The sequence below is a fragment of the Erinaceus europaeus genome, chromosome 5, assembly GCF_950295315.1.
Source record: "Erinaceus europaeus chromosome 5, mEriEur2.1, whole genome shotgun sequence".
Lineage (NCBI taxonomy): Eukaryota > Metazoa > Chordata > Mammalia > Eulipotyphla > Erinaceidae > Erinaceus > Erinaceus europaeus.
Window position 1 is genome coordinate 33,612,858 of NC_080166.1, and position 20,468 is coordinate 33,633,325.

Genomic DNA, 20,468 nt, shown 5'->3' on the forward strand with positions numbered 1-20,468 from the left:
AAGCATAACGACTTTCACCAGTTGGAAAACTAAGGTGCTAGGGGCCCAGGTGGAGCACCCAGTTGACTGCACGCCTTACTGCATGTAAGGGCCTGGGTTCAAGCCGCTGGTCCTCATCTGCAGGCAGAAACTTCATGAACAATGAAGCAGCACTCTCCCCCTTTCTTTTTTAATGTTTTTAATAATTTTTAACTCTTTATTTTATTTATTGGCTAAAGACAGCCAGAAATCAAAAGGGAAGGAGGTAATAAGGAGGAAAAGAGACACTTACAGCCCTGCTTCGCCACTCACAAAGCTTTCCCCCTACAGCTGGGGACCGGGGGCTCGAACTTAGATCCTTGTGCATTGTAACATGTGTGCCACCAACCAGGTGCACCACCACCCAGGCCCAATGCTCTCCCTCTGTATCTCCCCCTCCCACTTTAACTTTCTGTCTCTATCCATAAAAGAAAGGGAACTAAGGTACCTAAAGAAAATTGAAAAGCACCAGGTAGTGGCACACCTAGTTGAGCATATTACTGTGCTCGAGGACCCAGGTTCAAGCCCCCTGACCCCTACCTGCACGGGAAATTTCATGAGCAGTGAAGCAGTGCTACAGGTGTCTCTCTTTCTCTTTCCCTCTCTTAGTTCCCTCTCTCTCTCAATTTCTCTCTGTCTCTTTCCAAGAAAATAAAGATCTAATATGATTAGAAGGATGTGTTGACTCTGTACATAGTTGCAAAGATGGAACAGATGTCATTTGCCCCTTTAAGCACTTAGTTACAAGGCCTCTCCTGGAAAGAAAGACTTCTAGAAACTATTAACCAGAATATCCTTTCTGTTGTCCTCCCTAGCCGTGGAGATCAGATCCTGGAAGTGAACTCTGTCAACGTCCGCCACGCTGCTTTAAGCAAAGTCCATTCCATCCTGAGCAAGTGCCCTCCAGGACCCGTTCGCCTCGTGATCGGCCGGCACCCCAATCCAAAGGTGGAGTATCGATACCCTTCTGAGTGTGTGGGAGGGTGCTTAGCAGTCTGTCAGGGACACACACATTCTCAGCTGGGCACACACTTGACTGAGTTGCCCTCTCTCTGGGAGTGGACACACATAAGGACACATGAGGAAGGCATTGCTGGTCTGGACTGACTCATCCTTGTGCTCTTGGGAAATTTTACTAGAATGTTCTGACAGTCATGGTAGTGGAAGGGGAGGGTGGGGCTGATTTGAGCTGTATGCCTTAACCAACTGGGTTTTTGGTCTGGGCTCTTTTATGCAGTGCCCAGCAGTGAACACAAGCCCACACATGAGTGATACTCCTAACTCATCTTCCCCAATTCAATATTTATTCTGTAATTTTAAAGAGCAAAAGAGAGGGAGAAACACCAAAGCACTGTTCCCCCACCATGGAGCTCCCCCGATGCTACCCATGGTGCTTTCATGGAGCTCTGGGCATAGAACCTAGAGCTTCACACTTTAGAAGCTAAAACACTTCACGTGCTGAGCCCTATCAGCTTGTAAGGCCCATGTGTTTTGTATTATTTTAGTTGTGTTTGATTTTAGCCAACATGGTCCCAAGCTACTGGGTTTGATGGACTAATAGTCATTTTTTTTTAATTATTTATTTATTTATGAGAGAGATAGAAGGAGAAAGAGATAGAAAAAACCAGGTATCATTCTGGTACATGTGCTGCTGGGGATTGAACTCAGGACCTCATGCTTGAGAGTCCAATGCTTCATCTACTGCACCACCTCCCAGACCACGAGTCATTTTTTTTTAAGAGTCAGATATCTGGAGGCCAAATGCTTATGCACCAGGTAGAGCACACACGTTACCATTAGCAAAGACGTGGGTTCAAACCCCCAGTCCCCACCTGCAGAGGGGAAAGCTTCAAGAGTGGTACAGCAGTGTTGCATGTGTCTTTCTTTTTCTCCCTCTCCATCTCTCTTTCCTTCGCTCAAAATAATAATAATAATATAGCCACCAGGAATGGTGAAGCCAAGCCCCAGTAATAACCTTGGAGGGGAAAAAATTAAAAAATAAAAAAATTCTCAAAAGAATCATTCCTATAAAATTCCCTGCTTGTCTACCTCTTTCCATTTCCTCTGCTGGCCACTCCCCTTTTCCTCTCCTTTTCTGTTTGGGGCCCTTCTCCTAAACTGTTCTGCTTGTTCTCCTGCTGTCCCTTGGATTCTGTTTGGGTCACTTAACACCCTAGAGGTTATAACAAGGGCAATATCCATTCCTAACAGTTCCTTCTCCGGTCTGCCACCCACTGGGACACAGTAGGGAATGGGCCAGGGCGCAGTGGTTGCAGTTGCTGCCTTCCAGGCATGTCATCACCCAACATCACCCAGATCATGATTTTTTTTCAGTGGTCTGCTTCATCTCTGCAGCACATCAACCAAATTTGCCAAAGCAACGAAACAGCCAAATGGCATTTCAGTGCAAAGCATAGTAACCCTGGTGAGCTGGCTCATGCTCAGTGAAGCCACAGGACAGACATCTGAGTTGTGTTTCTCACCACAATGAAATGGTCGTCCGTAATGTTGTTGGACATGTGTCCAGCAAATCCAGATTTCACTGTTGGCCTGCCTGGCTCTTTTTCCCCCAGGTCAGCATGGCATCCTCACGTGTAGCAACACACCCTGTTTTACTTTGGGTCAGGGTTCCACTTAATGTGTAATCTCTTTTTGCTCCACTTAGCCCACCATTTCATGCCATGACACATTTCAGAACTGAATGTGTGTGCTGCCTTGGTTTTCATGTTGTTCCAAGAGCAATACCACAGGGTTTTCTGTCCTTCTGGTTCTCAGAATGGCTAGAGCAGGGGTTGCCACTTGGAGTACGTAAGCCCTGTGGGTCTAGGCAAGCAAGCAAGGGTTCCATCTTGCTTAGGTAGCAGCTTCTCATTGATGTTGAATAGAAGGAAGAAATGGAGGGCAGTTTTTAATCAGTGCTGGCATGACTGGCAGGATTCCAATTCCCCAGGAAGTCTTTCACTTCTTATACAATTTTTTTTTTTTTATCCCAGAGCACTGCGGTGCTAGGGGTTGAATTTGAGACCTTTGCTGCCTCAGGCATGAAAGTCTGTTTGCATAACCATTATGTGGTCTCCCCTGTCTGAAAAGTTTCACTTCTTGCTAACTCCTGCCATTTTTCTATCACTCAGAAAAGCAGTTGCAAATACATCAAGAAAAATATAGTACAACTGTTTCTAGCAACCATGTTTCCTTTCTTCTTGATAAAGCGTGTGATGAGAGAGTGAGTGAGAGAGAGGGAGGGAGGGAGGGGAAACAGAGAGCAAGAGAGGTTGCAGCCTGTTCCACCATTTGTGAAATACCACCCCCTCACCCCCCATAGTCATTCCTCTGTGGGCTCAAATTCAGGTCCTTGTGCACAGGCAAGTATACACTGTACCAGATGAGCTATCTCCTAGCTCTGCAGCACTTTTTTTTCTTCTAAACCAAAACACTGCTCAACCCTGGCTTATGGTGGTGCTGAGGATTGAACCTGGAACCTTATAGCTTCAGACATGAGTCTTTTTGTGTAACCATTGTACTATCTCCCCAGCACTGATAACCACTTTTTAAGTTTATAGCTTCTGCAGCTGGTTTGTTCAAAATTAGTCTGCTGTACGAGCATGTGCGTGCATATACTTCATTTTCTGTGGAGCTGGCCAGAAAAGGCTGCATAGTGACCATGGTATGATGATGATTTATCTGCTAAATGAAAATGTAATGCTGTATCCGTTCCAGATATGTTTACTTATTAAGAAAAACTACAAGGCTTATCCAAATGCTATTTATCTTAAATGTTATTTTAGCACACACAAATGCCATCTATGTTCAAAATACGTTTGCCTTTAAAAGAAAAGAAACTATAGGGAGTTGGATGGTAGCACAGTGGGTTAAGCGCAAGGACTGGCGTCAGGATCACAATTTGAGCCCCCAGCTCCCCACCTGCAGGGGGGGGTTACTTCACAAGCGGTGAAGCAGGTCTGCAGGTGTCTTATCTTTCTCCCTGTCTTTCCCTCTCTGGATTTCTCTCTGTCCTATCCAACCACAGTGACAACAACAACAATGATAAACAACAAGGGCAACAAAAGGGAAAAAATAGCCTCCAGGAGCAGTGGATTCGTAGTGCAGGCACCCAGCCCCAGTGATAACTCTGGAGGCAAAAAAAAAAAAAAAAAAAAAAAAAAAAGGAAGGAAGAAAGAGAGAGAGAGAAAGATAGAAAGGAAGAAACTATGCATGTTAAAAGATTATTTATTATTGGATAAAAACAGAGAGAAATTAAGAGGGGAGGGGGAAGAGAAAGGGGAGGAGGAAGAGAGAGGGAAAGAGACAGAGAGACACCTGCAGCACTGCTTCACTGCTCATGAACCTGGGTCCTTGCACATTGTAATGTGTACATTTAACCAGGTGTGCTACCACCTGGCCCTCCACTTCCTTTCTGTAAATACACTTTCAACAGCACCTCTGAGAGATCCTGTTAGGATAGTTGGCCAAACAGGAATATGGACTGATGTTTCATATCATTGTTAAATGACCAGGATTTGACTATACTACCAGGCTTATTTAAGAGAGTGACTTTATTCAGAGTGTTCAAAATCATTTGAGATGCTCAAATTACTCTTTTTACATAAATGCCAACATATTTACGGGTGAGGGTTCATGGTTTAACAAAAGGCTAAAATGCACACACATGCGGGGGGGGGGGGGAAGCATGAGTGTAAATGTGGCAAAATAAAAAACAAACAATAAATGTAGGTCTTATACTATTCTGGCAAGTTTGATATGGGTTTGAATTTCCATTTAGAAAAAAACAAGCTAGGGAGACAGCATAATGGTTATGCAGGAAAAAAAAAAAAAAAGAGTACCCATGTGACAAGCTGTCTTGTAAAATCATAATTTTCCTAATAAAATGACTTGGGGGAAGAAAAGCTAGGATATTCTAGAGGGAGGCAGATATCAGCTGTATTGTTGGTAACTGTGGCATCTGAGTGCTCTGCTTAATGAACTTGGGAATCAGCCGACAATTCTGTTTGTATACATTGTTTGAAGCCAACAGTTAGCACGGCTGCACTTCTTATATGTCCATGTTTGGAGTGATTGTCTCAGAAGAAAGTTAGAATCCTTGACCCTGTGGGCTTTTTACTCTTCCCCTTCTCTTCTTCTTCTTCCTCCTCCTCTTCCTCCTTTTTTTCTTCCTCCTCCTTCTCCTCCTTCCTCTTCTCCTCATCTTCCTTTTCCTTCTCCTCTTCCCCCTCCTCCTCTTCCTTCTCCTTCTTTACTTGTGTTCAACTTCTTGACTCTGATCTCTGGTACTTTTATTGGGGGAAAGAGGTAAATACAGCCCTCCATCTAAGCCCACCATCTAATTTATTCTTTCTGCTAAAAATCAGGTTTCCGAGCAGGAAATGGATGAAGTGATAGCACGCAGCACTTACCAGGAGAGCAAGGAAGCCAACTCCTCTCCTGGCTTAGGTATCGTAATCACACGTGTTCATTCAACCTTGGGAAGAATTGCATATTGTTTCCCCATGCCCCCCCACAGTAATATTGGACTCCTTGTCATTGGGTTTTGCAAAATTAGTGACTACAGAGATTTCTGTGCTTTCTCTCAGTAGCTCCTTTTTTTTTTTTTTTTTTTTTTTTTAACCAGAGCACTAATCAGCTCTGGCTTTGGTGGTGCAAGGGATTGAACCTGGGAATTTGGAGCCTCAGGCATGAGAATCTCTTTGCATAACCATTATGCTATCTACCCCTGCCCTCTTAGGCTTCTTTAAAATAATGTGTAGCAAGGAAGAGCAGTAAAATTTGTCTGAAGTCCTAGGTGGAAATGAAGCAATATCAAAATGTCAGATGCACAGAGTATATTATCTGTCCAGGATTCTGGGGTTTCTGTACATGAAACTAAACTTTCAACTCAGGAAGAGCAAGATAGACATCAGAAAGCATGATCTCCCCCAAGTTTAAGTGGAACATTCAGGCTGAGAAGGATTGCAATAGAAAGGATTTATTCCGTATTTATAACAGGAAGCACTACATCAAGGTTTTAAACTCGTGTTTCCTGTAGAATGGAAACCCAAAAGGGTCTCTACAAACAGCTCTGAGCTCATGATATTATTGGCATCATGACTAATGTCAGAAGGAAAAGCAACTGTGAGACATAAGTTACTGGTTGTCAGAGGAAATAGAAGGCATAGGATTTTTTTTTACAGCCATGAAATACCCTGATTATTCACATTCATAATTAATAGATTTAATATGGGCACAGCCATAATGGACTCTATTCAAACATCTCCTTCTCCAGACCTGCCTGAAAGCTTTCCTCTCGTAATCCCAATATACCCTCTCGATATGAATGATTTCATTAAGCCAGCATCCTCAGGGCCGAGATCTTTTTTTTTTTGCTGGAGATCTGTAACTTAAAGTTGCAATGTTGAGTCTTTTCATCAGCTGAAAACTCAAGCAGATGTTCAGCCCACTCCCCTGTTTTTCCCGGGTTGTTTGGATGGTGTGTCTGTGTGTTTGTTTTCATCCTTCAGCCTAGTCAACAATTGTCACTGAATATTCCTATCCAGGTATAGTACTGAGCATGGTGGGGCCAAATCAGTGAAGGTCCCTGTCCTGGGAATAGTTAAAATCATCGGGGAAGGGAGATGAGATTCATACACTCATAATGAAACTCTACTGAATGTGAGGGCTGCATAGAATATAATACCTGCACACGAGGCCCATCAGAACTAGTCAAGGAAAAGTTGTGTTTAAAGCTGGCTCTTTCTTTTCTTGTTAAAGATGTGAGCCTTTTCCTGTAAGGACTTGAGCTTCATTGTTTTTGACAATATGATTATTTCCCCACGCACACAGGTACTCCCTTGAAGAGTCCCTCTCTTGCCAAAAAGGTGAGTCAAGACACAATGCAGCCTCACTCCCCCTGGCCCCATGAACAGATTCCTAGAGCCCTAAAGTCAAGCCTGAGAGCCCAGCTCATATTTCTGGCCAATGCATCATTTTGGCTACTTTTTACAGGAAATGACAGCCGTGCTTGGTAGAGAACAAATATGCAAGTGTGTGTTTCTCTTATTAAATATTCATTCTGGAAAGGAACAGAGCAACACAATAAAAGCAATGAACTACAGATTTGGGGGTAAGGGGCTTAGTTTTCAAACTTATCTGCAAAAAAAAAAAAAAAAAAGGCAGGGGCCCCAGGTCAGATTTAGAGAGGACTAATTACTTATGAAGAGCTTGAAGCCGTCTCAGCTGGTTTATTCCTAAATCCCAGTGGATAGGGTACAGGGTTCAAGCTCCGCCATTTTTTTGTTTCATTGATTGGCTGAACCATTTGGCTTGGAGTTCCGCTTCTGTTTCCCTGTGTCCCACCCCTACCCCAGTGTTTTTCCTGCCACACTCCGTTTACTTGATGCTGTGGCTTTTATCTAATCACTGCCAAACATTTTCACCAAGAAAAAAAAATAACCTTTTCAAAACATCACCTGGCAGTGATTATTGCATTTTTTTAAATTCATTCATTGTTGAATTTGGTCAACTTAAAGTCAGTGGAGGTGGGCGTATACTATCACAGCTGTTCTGAATGACCACGGGTTAGAACAGAGTGTTCTTGGAACAGCTCTGTAATGATTACTGTTTAAATTGTCCACTTCTGGCATGTTTTATTCATCCTCCAATGTTGTCTTCCAAAGGACTCCCTCATGGCAGAATCTGAGCTCTCCCAATACTTTACCCATGATGTCCCAGGCCCCCTGTCAGATTTTATAGTGACCGGCTCTGAGGATGAGGAGCACCCTGGAAGTGGCTGCAGCACCTCTGAGGACAGTAGCCTAGCGCCCAGCACCTTGGGTAAGAAACTCTGTGCCCACCCTGGGCCTGTTCTCTCATCAAGAGCCGTCACTCAGGTCCACCATGTTGTGTTTCCATATCTCAGTGCCATCATGTAAAAGGAGAACCTGTTGAGTGGAAGGCATATTTCTACCCTGACTTAATGCCAGCTCTGTTCTTGAAGAACACTGACTACTGTTAAGACATCAAATTAGGTCTGGTAACCTTGTATGTTAGCGGGATCCTGAATTCCAGGTCCTACCTTCACAGTGTCCCTACATCATTCATTTTATAAGACAATGAGTGAAAGACCTAGAAGTTGTAAGAGACAGATGTTAACATACAGATTGTTGGGAGGGTGCCCAGGTTTAAACCCAGGCCCTCAAACAAGTGAAGCATGCTCTCTCCCATTGAATGCCCCAGGCCATTCAAACAGGTCATTAATGTATATAATATGAGATATTTAATGTGAATAATACTGACTTTTCCGAGGTAGTATCTGTTAGGTTTTTGTTTTGTTTGTGGTTTGGATGATGATTATTTGAAAATTGTCACTGGGGTCCAGTACCTCCACCATTCCCAGTGGCATTTATTTCCTTCTTTTGGATCAAGGGGGAGAGACAGGAAGAGAGACAGGGAAATATAGGGAGAAGAGATTACTGTAGCACTGCACATGAAGCTTTCCCCCTGCAGTTGGAGACCAGGGGCTTGAACCTGTGTCTTTACATGTGTATTCTGCTTGGTGTACCACCACCCAGCCCTTGCTTTTGATTATTGTTGTCATTGGGGCACCACTGCTCCATAATGACTTTTAGATAGAAAGAGAAAGATATGGGGGAAGCGGAGAAGACACCACAATACCGAAGCTTCTCCCAACGCAGTGGTTGACAGGCTCAAACCTGGGTTATATGCACAGCAGAGAAGGCTTCCTCTCAAGTGAGCTATCTGCTGGCCCTATAACCCCACCACCACCACCATTTTCAGAACTATAAAGTTAGGACTCTAGTCTCTCATCATTACCCCAACAACATGTCAGACTTAATGGCTGTTCAGGAATTGTCCGTTTCTCGTCTACGGCCATACCACCCTGAACACGCCCAATCTCGTCTCATCTCGGAAGCTAGGAATTATCCATTTTTGCCCCTTAACGGCATTCATATTTTATAGCCAAGGCTTGAAGGAAAATAAGCAAGTAAGGTTGCCTTGGGCTGAGAGTATTTGGGAAGTGGTGAGAGAGGAAGATGGAAGTCGGAATAGAATAAAGGGCTTTGTAAGCAACACTAAGGAGATGAGCCATGTCCTGAAGACACAGGCAACAAGGGGCTGTCACCTGCAGGGCTGAGCTGCTCAGCTGGGTTTTGACAGAAACACTTGTACTCACCTTAGGGAGCACAATTGCTTCTCAGCCTGCAGTCATGAAACATTTAGGATAATAGAAGGTTTGCTGTGATAGCTATTATTTAAATATCCTAGCTAGTGAAAAGAAACTTAGTACCTAGAATAGAGTGCTACTGGAACCAATATTACAAGAAATGATAGTAGCTTAGGGGCTAGCCAGCGGTACAGATTACCCTGTGCAAAGACCCAGGTTCAAACCATGAGCTACCACAGGGACACATGCAGGGAGGAAACCTCATGGGTAGTAGAGCAGTGCTGTAGTTTCTCTCTCCCTCTCTGTGTCTCTGTATCTCCTGTCTCTCACCCACTGCCTAAAAGAAAAGTAGCTGTCAGGAGCAATGGGGTCAAGCAGGCACTAAGCCCCAGCAGAGATAGTAGTTTAGAGGCTCACTGGTGAGTACTAGTGTTGGGTGGTTATTTGAGAATGAGGCTTATGACAAAGTAACAAAATGTTTGGTGGATCTACCACCTGAGAGGGAGGGCTACAGAGTCGAAGCCTCTATGTTTGCTACTGTTAACTGTCTGAGATGGCCAGATTCAAATACCCCCCCCCCCGAAAGAAAAAAGTTCAATAGCAGGAGAGAGGGACACTGGCCTCCCATTTCACGCAAATCTCAAGAAGCCAAACCATTTCAGCCTGGTGGCGTGCATGTGTGTGTGTGTGTGTGTGTGTGTGTGTGTGTGTATCTAGCATTTGTGAATCTGGAAACACTCACATTTGATGAGGAGGTTCAGATTACAAGACCATGAGTGGGCTTGTGTATCTTTCTCAAGTAAGACATCTTCTCTTTATTTCTACCAGGGTTATCACTGGGGTTCAATGCCTGCATGGCCCCACCCTTCCTGGTAGCCTTTTTTTTTTTTTTTTTAATAAAGGTTATAAGAGATAGAAAGAGAAAGAGCGATACCTGCAGCACTGCTCCACTGCTCATGAAGCATCCCCCTGTGTTGTTAAAATTCGGGTGCTCTAGCCGGCCGGGCTAGCTTCATGGGCAGGTAACAGAGACGACCAGAGACATACGGCTGGGCAGGGAAGCTGTATTTCTTTATTCAGGAACAACGATTTATAAACTAAGACAAACTAATCACCAAACAGAACTCTGCTGCCTCTTTCCCCCGCGACGGCGCCAAGCACTCTCTAACTCTGCAACTCTCCAACTCTCGAACTCTGGAACTCTGGAACCCTCTCGGGGTTCCTTGGGGCGGGGCCACGCGGGCCCGCAGAACTAGCAGGACTGATCCAAATTTTCTTGGCAGGGGGAGAGCTAGAACAACCCAATGTAAAGCATACAACACCCCTGTTGGAAGCAAGGGCTCAAGCCTAGGTCCTCTCTCAGAGTACCATATGCACTCCACCAGGTGAACCACCACCTGTCCTTATAACACATCAGTTGTTGTTGCTGCTGTTACTGATGTTACAAAAACCACAGGATAAGAGGGGTACAACTCCATATAATTCCCACCACCAGAACTCCATATCCCCTCCCCTAATAGCTTTCCTATTCTTTATCCCTCTGGGAGTATGGACCCAGGATCATTATGGGGTGCAGAAGGTGAAAGGTCTGGCTTCTATAATTGCTTCCCCGCTGAACATGGGCATTGTCAGGTTGATCCATACTCCTAGCCTGTCCCTGTCTTTCCCTAGTGGGGTGAGGCTTTGGAGAGGTGGGGTTCCAGGGTACATTGGTGAGGTCCTCTGTTCAGTGAAGTCAGTTTGGCATCATGGCAGCATCTGCAACTTGGTGGCTGAAAAAGCATTAAGGTATAAAGCAGAACAAATTGTTGAATAGTCAGGAACCTAAAGGCAAGAATATAGCAGATGAGTTTTGGGGTCTCCATTTTGGAAAAAGCTAGCAGGTCTATTTTAGGTATATTCCAAGTGGCCTAGGGCTGGGTGGTGACTCACTCAGTAGAGTGCACACATTACAATTACCAAGGATCTGAGTTTGAGTCCTATGTCCCCACCTGCAGGAGGGAAGCTTCACAAAAAGTGCAGTCGTGCTGCCAAGTCTCTCTCCTTCTTACTCCTTTCTATTCATCTGTCTCTTTATCTAGATGAAAGAAAAAATGCTCACAGGGCACAGTGGAGTGGTGCAGGTACCTAGCCCCAGTAATAACAGTGGTGGCAAAAAATAAAATAAAACCAGGCCAGGTGGAAGACTATTTGACTTTTCTTTCCTTACTCCCTGCCAGCTCCCAAGGAACCAGGAAAAGCCAGGGCCAACAGCCTGGTTTGCCTGGGAAGCCAGCGGGCCTCTGGGCTCTTCCACAAGCAGGTGACCATAGCCAGACAAGCCAGTCTCCCCGGGAGCCCACAGGGAATGCGGAACCCTCTCCTCCGCCAGACCAGGGTGGGCTGCTATGACGGCGAGGATGCCAGTGATGAGGAAGAGTTTGACGGCAGTGAAGGGGACTGCATATCCCTCCCCGGGGCCCTCTCTGGTCCCTGCAGGCCTCTGACTGAGGATAGTACCAGACCTACCCTGACATCCTCTTCCAAGGTCATGGCTCCTGGCAAGCGGGAGGAACAGCCCCAGAAGATACAGGTCAGCAAGGCCTCCTCGGTGCCTCTCCTGGGCAGCTGCATGGATGCAGGGGACAGTGTCATCACTGGGCGCACAAGGGACATGTCTCCACACACAGCCAACCTGCTAACTCCAGCGACAGCCCTCACAAAGGGCCCAGGCTGCTCAGGGAAGAAGGAACTGTCAGGATCTAGGAGCTCCCCCAAATTGGAATACAAAAGCACGACGAGCACCCAGAATCTGAGTGTGGAAAGCCCTAGTGCACCCCAACAGAGTGATGACCTGGGGTCCAGGCACAAGCTGGTGGTTAGGGTCAGCCCACACCGCAAGGAGCTGGAGGCTGAGACCAGGCCAGGAGGCACAGAGGCGGGAAAACTGACCAATGACAAAGCTGCTGACCCACGAGTCCAAGCATCCACCCAGGTGACCAGTGCTGGGCTGCAGCCAGGTGGAATAGCGGAGAAGGTGACTGATTTCCTCTTGGTCTCTAGGCAAATGTTGGATGAAATGGATATGGAAACATGTGTTTTTGTTTTTTATAGAGATAGAGAGAAATTGAGAGGGAATGAGGAGAGAGAGAAATTGATAGATAAGGACTCCTGCAGCACTGTTTCACCACTAGTGAAGCTCCCCCCCCCCACCCCCGGGTCCTTGAACCTGGGTCCTTGTACATGGTAACAAGTGTGTTCGACCAGGTGCACCACCACTTGGCCCAGCCCCTCCCCCTTTATTTTAATTAGGGTTTAATAGTGTTTTTACACAATCTCAAGACTATCATTTCTCACTCACACATGGTATATATATGAGTCACCACACCCTCCACCAACATTCTGTGCCCCTCACCTCCCCTTGTGAACACAATAGTTACCCAAAGCTCAAGAGACATTTTTCCTTTTTGTTCTTTCCTTTGCATGTTCATTTGCTTTAATTATCTATGTTCCACATGATTGGAACTATCTGTTGTCTTTCACTTCTTCACTTACTTCACTGAGCATTCTCATCACCTCCAGTTTTATCCTTTTTTTTTTTTTGCAGAGTAGTGTTCCATTGAATATATATCGCGTAACTTCTTTTTTAAGACTTTCTTCTCTTTTTTTAGAAAATGTTTTTTTTTTCAGCCTGTTTGTTTCTTTCTAATATTTATTTATTCCCTTTTGTTGCCCTTGTTGTTTTATTGTTGTAGTTATTGATGTCATTGTTGTTGGATAGGACAGAAAGAAATGCAGAGAGGAGGGGAAGACTTTCTTTTTTTATTTATTTTTTTTTGCCTCCAGGGTTATTGCTGGGGCTTGGTGCCTGCACTACAAATCCACTGTCCCTAGAGGCTATTTTTTACTTTTTGTTGCCCTTGTTATCATTGTTGTTGTCATTATTGTTATTGCTGTCCTGTTGGACAGAGAGAAATCGACGGGGAGAGACAGAGAAAAGGAAAGATAGACACCTGCAGACCTGCTTCACAACTTGTGAAGTTACCCCCCTGCAGGTAGGGACCGGGAGTTCAAACCAGGAGGATCCTTGCACTGGTCTTTGTGCTTCACGCTATAACCCAATACGCTACCACCTGGCCCCGGGACTTTCTTTTTTTAAATGGTAGCTATTGACTTTATTTTTTATTTCATTTTATTTATTTTGAGTAAAGACAGAAATTGAGAGGGAAGGGGGAGATAGAGAAGAAAAGAGACAGAGATATCTGCTGTAGATAGGGACTGTGGGCTTGAACCTGGCTCCTTGTACACTATAATGTGTATGTTCAACCAAGTGTACCACCTTCAGGTCCCTAGTCCATAACTTCTTTACCCAGTCATCTGCCAGTGGACATTTTGATTGCTTCTGTATTTTGTCTATTGTGAATAATGCAACTTTGATTGTAGGGGTGTATGTTTCCCCTCAAATTAGTGGTGTTCTGCCTTTTGGATAAATGCTAGGATGATATTGCTGGATCATAAACTATTTTTGTTTTTATTTGTTTAAGGATTCTCCATACTGTTTTCCATAGGGGACTATGCTAGCTTGCATTCCCACCAACAGTTACCAGAGTTATTTTTTTTTTAATATCTCAGTGTTTCTCTCTCTATCTCTATCTCTCTTTCTCCATCTGTGTAAAGAAAAGGAAAAAAGAAAAAAATGACCATTGGGAACAGAGAGATAAAGATTTTTAAAAATCCATGTACTGCATCCTGGAAGGTGACATAGAGACAGAGCTTTGGCCTTCCAAGCATGAGGTCCCAAATTTGATATCTGGTACTGCAGGTATCTACATGCTGCTTTAGTCTATTGCTATTTCATGAGGTAAATAGATTTTTTATTTAAAGTTTTAAAAGGTTTTAATGTTCCCTCACTTTAACAGGGAGAGGCTAAGAGAAAACTGTTGTTTATGGCTCCACCAACTTTAAGGAATGAAAAAGTGAGCACACTTAGTAAAATGTGTATTCCAGTGGCATATGTAAACATGTGCAAACAGACCCATAATGATTGGAAACCATAAATACATCACTAGGCACAGAGGACTGTGTTAGTCTTACAGAAAAATTAGAAATATACATCTTTTTTCCTCCTCCTAAAAAATCATTACCTTTACTAACACTCAGGTTTTAGAAGGTAATATTCAGGTAATGAATAAAGCTTTCCTTTTAATTTTGCCTTATTTTGTCATTGCTGGGGCTTAACTGCTCCAGAGTGACTTTTTCAGATAGAAACAGAAACAAAGAGACAGTGAGAGAGAGATAAACCACAGCACTGAAGCTTCCGATGACTGTACCTATGACTGTTTCTATCCCTCACTAACCAACTTTGCCAGCCCTTAAATCTTTCTTTAAAAAAATATTGGAGGGTTTTTGATCCATACTCCCAGAGGGATAAAGAATAGGGAAGCTTCCAATGGAGGGGATGGGATACGGAACTCTGGTGGTGGGAATTATATGGAATTATACTCCTTATCCCAGTGATCTTGTCCATCATTATTAAATCACTATTTAAAAAAAATGAGGTCGTCCAGGAGGTGATGCAGTGGATGAAGCATTGGATTCTCAAGCATAATGTCCCAAGTTTAATCCCTGGCAGCACATGTACCAGAATGATGTCTGGTTCTTTCTCTCTCTCTCCTCCTATCTTTCTCATAAATAAACAAATTCTTTAAAAAAAATTAGGACATATATATATTAGGATATATATATATATTAGGATATATATATTAGGATATATATATATGTATACATATATATATATATATATATATATATATATATATATATCCAGTGTTAGAGTTCTCTAAGTTTGCTCTGGCTGAATCAAGAGAGAAAGCAAGGCAGATTTATACAGGAATTATAATTCCATGAAAGGTTCTGGAGAGAAGACTGATATCTTTCAAAGTAGAATATTATTTTTAGAAAACCAGAATTTATTTGGGTTGACTTAGAGTCACTGGCCAGTGCTACTAAACCACGAAATAAGAATATGTGGAATAAGGAATTGTTCCTTTTGATAAATAAGCAACTAGCAAATAAAATTTAAAAGTGTTGAGAGTTGGGCAGTAGCACAGCGGGTTAAATGCAGGTGGCACAAAGCGCAAGGACAGGTGAAAGGATCCCGGTTCAAGCCCCCAACTCCCCACCTGCAGGGGAGTCACTTCACAGGTGGTGAAGCAGGTGTGCAGGTGTTTATCTTTCTCTCCCCCTGTCTTCCCCTCTTCTCTCCATTTCTCTCTGTCCTATCCAACAATGACAACATCAATAACAACAACAATAATAACTACAAGGACAATAAAAAAGAAGGCAACAAAAAGGGAAAATAAATAAATAAATAAAATTTAGATGTGTCACCTGGTTTTAGATAGCTATATGAAACCAAACTAGATTCTTACTCATGATATTTTTACACTAAAATAAAAGCTCCTCTGCTTTGGAAACAGGATTCCCAGTAAACAGTGAACAGTTTCAAAACCTTTTTATACAAAGGAGGTTTTATTTTTCTCACAAACATTTCAGTTCCAAAACTTGATTTAATTCACATATGAGAAAGAAAATAAAATGTAAGGTACACCCGGTTGAGTGCACATTACTATGTGCAAGGACCCCAGTTCAATTCCTGGGTCCCCCACCTATAGACAGGAAGTTTCACAAGCACTCATTCAGGGTTGCTGGTGTCTGTCTGTTTCTCTCTCCCTTTCTATCCACCTGCTCTCTCAGTTTCTCTCTGTCCTGTCAACTTGTAAAAGGAGAAAAATGAAGAGAAACTAGAATATTTTGTCATGAAGGATTTATCCTCAAATAACTGTTTTTTTCCTTGAAAACTGGTTGTCTTCAACCTACTGACTTTATCTGTTCTGGGGATCAAACCCAGGACCTCATACATGTAAAACAGGTAGTCTGCCATTGAGGGACCCCCTGTTTTAAACTATATGTATTTTCTTTCACTGAGATGGAATTCATACAACCAAAAGGGTGGGTCAGTGACCCTTTGACAAGGCAGTGCAGCCACCAGCACTCTCAAGTGCCAAAACCCTCCTGCTGTTGGTGTGCCTAGTGTAAGCCCACCTGGTAGGGAAAATCAGCTGAGCTAGCCCTGGTGCAGCTGGGTTGTGGTTTCTTTCCCTGGAAAAGCTGAAAGACACTATTTTACCAGCTTTCCTCTGCTGCCACCTTCAGGCCATTTCATGACTACTTCACTCAGAAAGTCAATTTCAAATGAATCTGGCTTAATTTAGCAAATTCTTTATAGTACCTGAAGAAAAAAAAATAGCTTACCTGGATTGTTACACTTGCTTTACCATGTATATGACTCAGGTCCACACCTAGCTCCTACTGCACTGGAAGAACCTTCAGTGTTCTGGTTCTTCCCATCTCTCTCTTTTTCTCCCTCTCTCTCCCTCTGTCTCCTTCCCTCTCTATATATTTTCCTCTAATTTTCTTTTTTTTCTTTTTTTTAAATTTTTTATTTAAGAAAGGATTAATGAACAAAACCATAAGGTAAGAGGGGTACAACTCCACACAATTCCCACCACCCAATCTCCATAACCCACCCCCTCCCCTGATAGCTTTCCCATTCTCTATCCCTCTGGGAGCATGGACCCAGGGTCATTGAGGGTTGCAGAAGGTAGAAGGTCTGGCTTCTGTAATTGCTTCCCTGATGAACATGGGTGTTGACTGGTGGATCCATACTCCCAGTCTGCCTCTCTTTCCCCAGTAGGGTGTGTCTCTGGGGAAGCTGAGCTCCAGGACACATTGGTGGGGTCTTCAATCCAGGGAAGCCTGGCCAGCATCCTGGTGGCATCTGGAATCTGGTGATTGAAAAGAGAGTTAACATACAAAGCCAAACAAATTGTTGAGCAATCATGGATCCAAAGCTTGGAATAGTGGAGAGGAAGTGTTAGGGAGGTACTCACTGCAAACTCTAGTGTACTTCTGCTTTCAGGTATATACTTTGCAGTAGTTTATGGATATGTGTGAACATAAGCTCTCTCTCACAGAAACTGGTGTATATCTAGGTTATGGGACTTTGTTAGAAAGTGAACCACCTGAGATGAAATTAGAGTGTACTATAAAAGGAAAGGTCTCACCCTAATTTTATTTTTTTTAAGAATTTTATCCTTTTTAAAATTTTTTTATTTATAAAATGGAGACACTGATAAGACCATAGGATAAGAGGGGTACCTACATTCCACACAATTCCCACCACCAGAACTCTGTATCTCATCTCCTCCCCTGATAGCTTTCCTATTCTTTAAGCCTCTGGCAGTATGTTGTCAGTGGTCATCTCCATCAGGAATAACATAATGGATCCTTTGTGGGCCCCCATAGGACCTTGCCCTCCATGTGGATCATTTTATTTCTTACATCTTACCTGTGAGTGAGGTCATCTGGTATCCATTCCTCCTGGATGATTTCACCTCACATAATTTCCAGTTCCATCCACATTGTAGCAAAGAGAATAATTTTTCTTTTCTTACAGTTGAGTATCCCACGGAGTATATATACACCAGTTATATTGTGCACTCATCCGTCATTGGATATTTGGGTTGTCTCCAAATCTAGCCTGCTGCATGTAGCCATGAACACAGGCATGCACAGATCTCTATGGATGGATGTCTCTGTTCTTTGGATAGAAGCCTAAGAGAGGAAGTGCTGAATTGTACACTATTAGACCATTCAATTCCTACTGAACCTTAAACCCAGAATCTGGACCTCATGGCTCCTGGTCCAGGGTTCTTGGGATTTTCCAAAACCAGTTCTCTTCTATGACATCTTAGGACACAAAATCCCTGAAAGGTACGTGACTTGTGGTTGTCGTTGTGCCAGGAACCTCTAGGGAAGGTAACCATCAGGGATGGCAGTGCTCCTCCTGACAAGAGACCAGCAAGTGCTCTGCCCCAGTTGGACACCGGCCACCTCTCAGAGAACCTACCAGATGCCACAGAAGAGTGGGCTCTATGGCCTGAGATTGGTAAGAGTGCTTTATCCTAGGATCAGCTTGCAGCCCGGCAAACAGTTGGGCAGATGCCCCTGTGTTCCACCTCCAGCTGAAAGCCAGGAGGACACAGACAAAACAGAACAGCATAAATGGTGGGGTGGTGCCTTGGTCTTTCTCTTACACACAAATACATACAACTAAATAATTAAAGTCTATTGAAGGGCTTAGGAGATAGATAGCATAGTGGATATGCAGGCTTTCGCACCTATGGCTCTAATACCCTGTTCAGTCCCTCACACTGCTGTAAGCCAGAACTGAGCAGTATTCTGTTTCCCCTCTATCTCTCTCTCTCTCCCCCCCTCTTTCTCTTCTCTCTCTCTCTCCCTATGGCTCTAATGCAGTATTCTGTTTCCTCTCTCTCTCCCTATGGCTCTAATACCCTGTTTAGTCCCTCATACTGCTGTAAGCCAGAACTGAGCAGTATTCTGTTTCCTGTGTGTGTGTGTGTGTATCATTAAAAATATATAGAAAAAATGTTTTTTAAATATATTGAATGGGACTGGTTAGAGGTACAACTGGTAGAACATAACATATTACCTAAGCCAAACTCCCATCCCCCAGCTGTAGGGGGGACGTTTCACCAGCAGTGGAGCAGTGCTATATCACCAGACTTCCTGGGTTCTTTTTATTTTCATATTTATTTCTTAACAAATTAATTATTTGTTTTGTTTATTATATATAAGTGAGTTTCTCATGAGAGCTGGAGGCAAGGTAGAGGCCCAATTTTGTCTCCAGTGCATGTGGTGCTGGGGGTTGAACCAGGAACCTCAGTCATGTAAGTCCAGTGCTCTCTACCTATTGAATCATCTCCCCAGCCACTTTTTTCCTCCACTTGTATAATTGCAGGAGTCCCAGTACACTCTTTTTTTTTTTTAAGTGAAAATAGAGGGTAAAGGCCTGGTTGAACTCACATGTTACCAGATGCAAAGACCCAGGCTTAAGTCCCTGGTCCCCACCTTCAGCAGGGAGAGCTGCATGAGTGATGGGGCAGTGCTACAAATAACTCTCCTTCTGTCTCCCCTCTCCCTTTTTTATTTTTATTTTATTTATTTTTAATTAAATTTTAATTTTTTCATTTATAAAAAGGAAACACTAACAAAACCATAAGATAAGAGGGATATAACTCCATACAATTCCCACCATCAGAACTCCGTATCCCATCTCCTCCCTTGATAGCTTTCCTATTCTCTAACCCTCTGGGAGTATGGACCCAAGGTCATTGTGGGGTGCAGAAGGTGGAAGGTCTGGTTTCTGTACTTGCTTCCCCGCTGAACATGGGCATTGATAGGTCAATCCTGTCTCCTCTCTTTCTCTAGTGGGGCAGGGTTCTGGGGGAATCAGAGCTCCAGGACACATTGGTGGGGTTGTCTGTCCAGGGAAGTCTGGTTGGCATCTTGCTAGCATCTGGAACCTGGTGGCTGAAAAGAGAGTTAACATATAAAGCCAAACAAGTTGTTGACTAATCATGAACCTAAAGGCTGAAGTAGTGCAGATGAAGAGTTGGGAGGGTCTCCGTTTTGTAGATAGCTAGTAGGCATATTTTAGTTGTATTCCAAAGGGCCTATGGCTATACTAGTTTGTTATTTTTTTTCCCCTGAGCCTAAAATCTGATATGCAGGTGGATCCAAGTTATTATCTGGGGAGATGATGTCATGGCTGGAAAAAGGACCAGAAAGCTGGATCAGGGAAGAGAGTAGCTCTCAAATATGGGAAAGGTGTATAAATATTGTTGACTGTAAACCTCATTGATTTGATCTGGGGCCCATATTCAGCTTAGGAGCCTATGTGACCTCTGCATCTCTGTAGATCTGACCTCACATTCTGTGGTCATCAGTAGGAACATTCCAAGCGGCCCCAATATCAGGACTCATCTTCCTCAGGTGTAGCATAGAGTATATTGTACATCCTCCTTCAGAGGATGGAATATTCTCTACCGTTGTTGATCCAAGTTGAGGGTAAGGTCCTATAGGGGTCCACAAAGGGGTTTGTTTTGTTGTTCCTGATAGAGATGGCCAGTAACAATGGAGGGAGGGATTTATTTGAGGTCTAGGCTCATCAGGTCTGTTTGGGAATCTCAGGACTCCCCGAATAGGGCCCCAGCTGACCCTCTCCCTTTCTATTGCTTACTCTCTGCCAAAGCAAAAAGAGAAAAGTGGCTGTGAGGCACCGTGGAGTTGTGTAGGCACCAACCCCCATAGATAACTCTGGTAGCAAAGAAAGAAAAGGGAGGGGGTGCTGGGGAGACAGCATAATAATTA

At 43.6% G+C, this 20,468-nt stretch overlaps 1 protein-coding gene across 7 annotated transcripts in view; it reads left to right on the plus strand.

The window, feature by feature from the left end:
• Positions 1 to 20,468, plus strand: part of PDZD2 (PDZ domain containing 2) — a 527,012-nt gene that overhangs the window by 482,741 nt on the left and 23,803 nt on the right. For all 7 annotated transcript variants that reach the window (XM_016191465.2, XM_060191196.1, XM_060191199.1 and 4 more), the window contains 6 exons: positions 834 to 966; positions 5,386 to 5,467; positions 6,854 to 6,888; positions 7,687 to 7,843; positions 11,414 to 12,210; positions 18,039 to 18,183. In XM_016191465.2, coding sequence (XP_016046951.2) covers positions 834 to 966; positions 5,386 to 5,467; positions 6,854 to 6,888; positions 7,687 to 7,843; positions 11,414 to 12,210; positions 18,039 to 18,183 — 1,349 coding nt within the window. The remainder of the gene's footprint in view (positions 1 to 833; positions 967 to 5,385; positions 5,468 to 6,853; positions 6,889 to 7,686; positions 7,844 to 11,413; positions 12,211 to 18,038; positions 18,184 to 20,468) is intronic.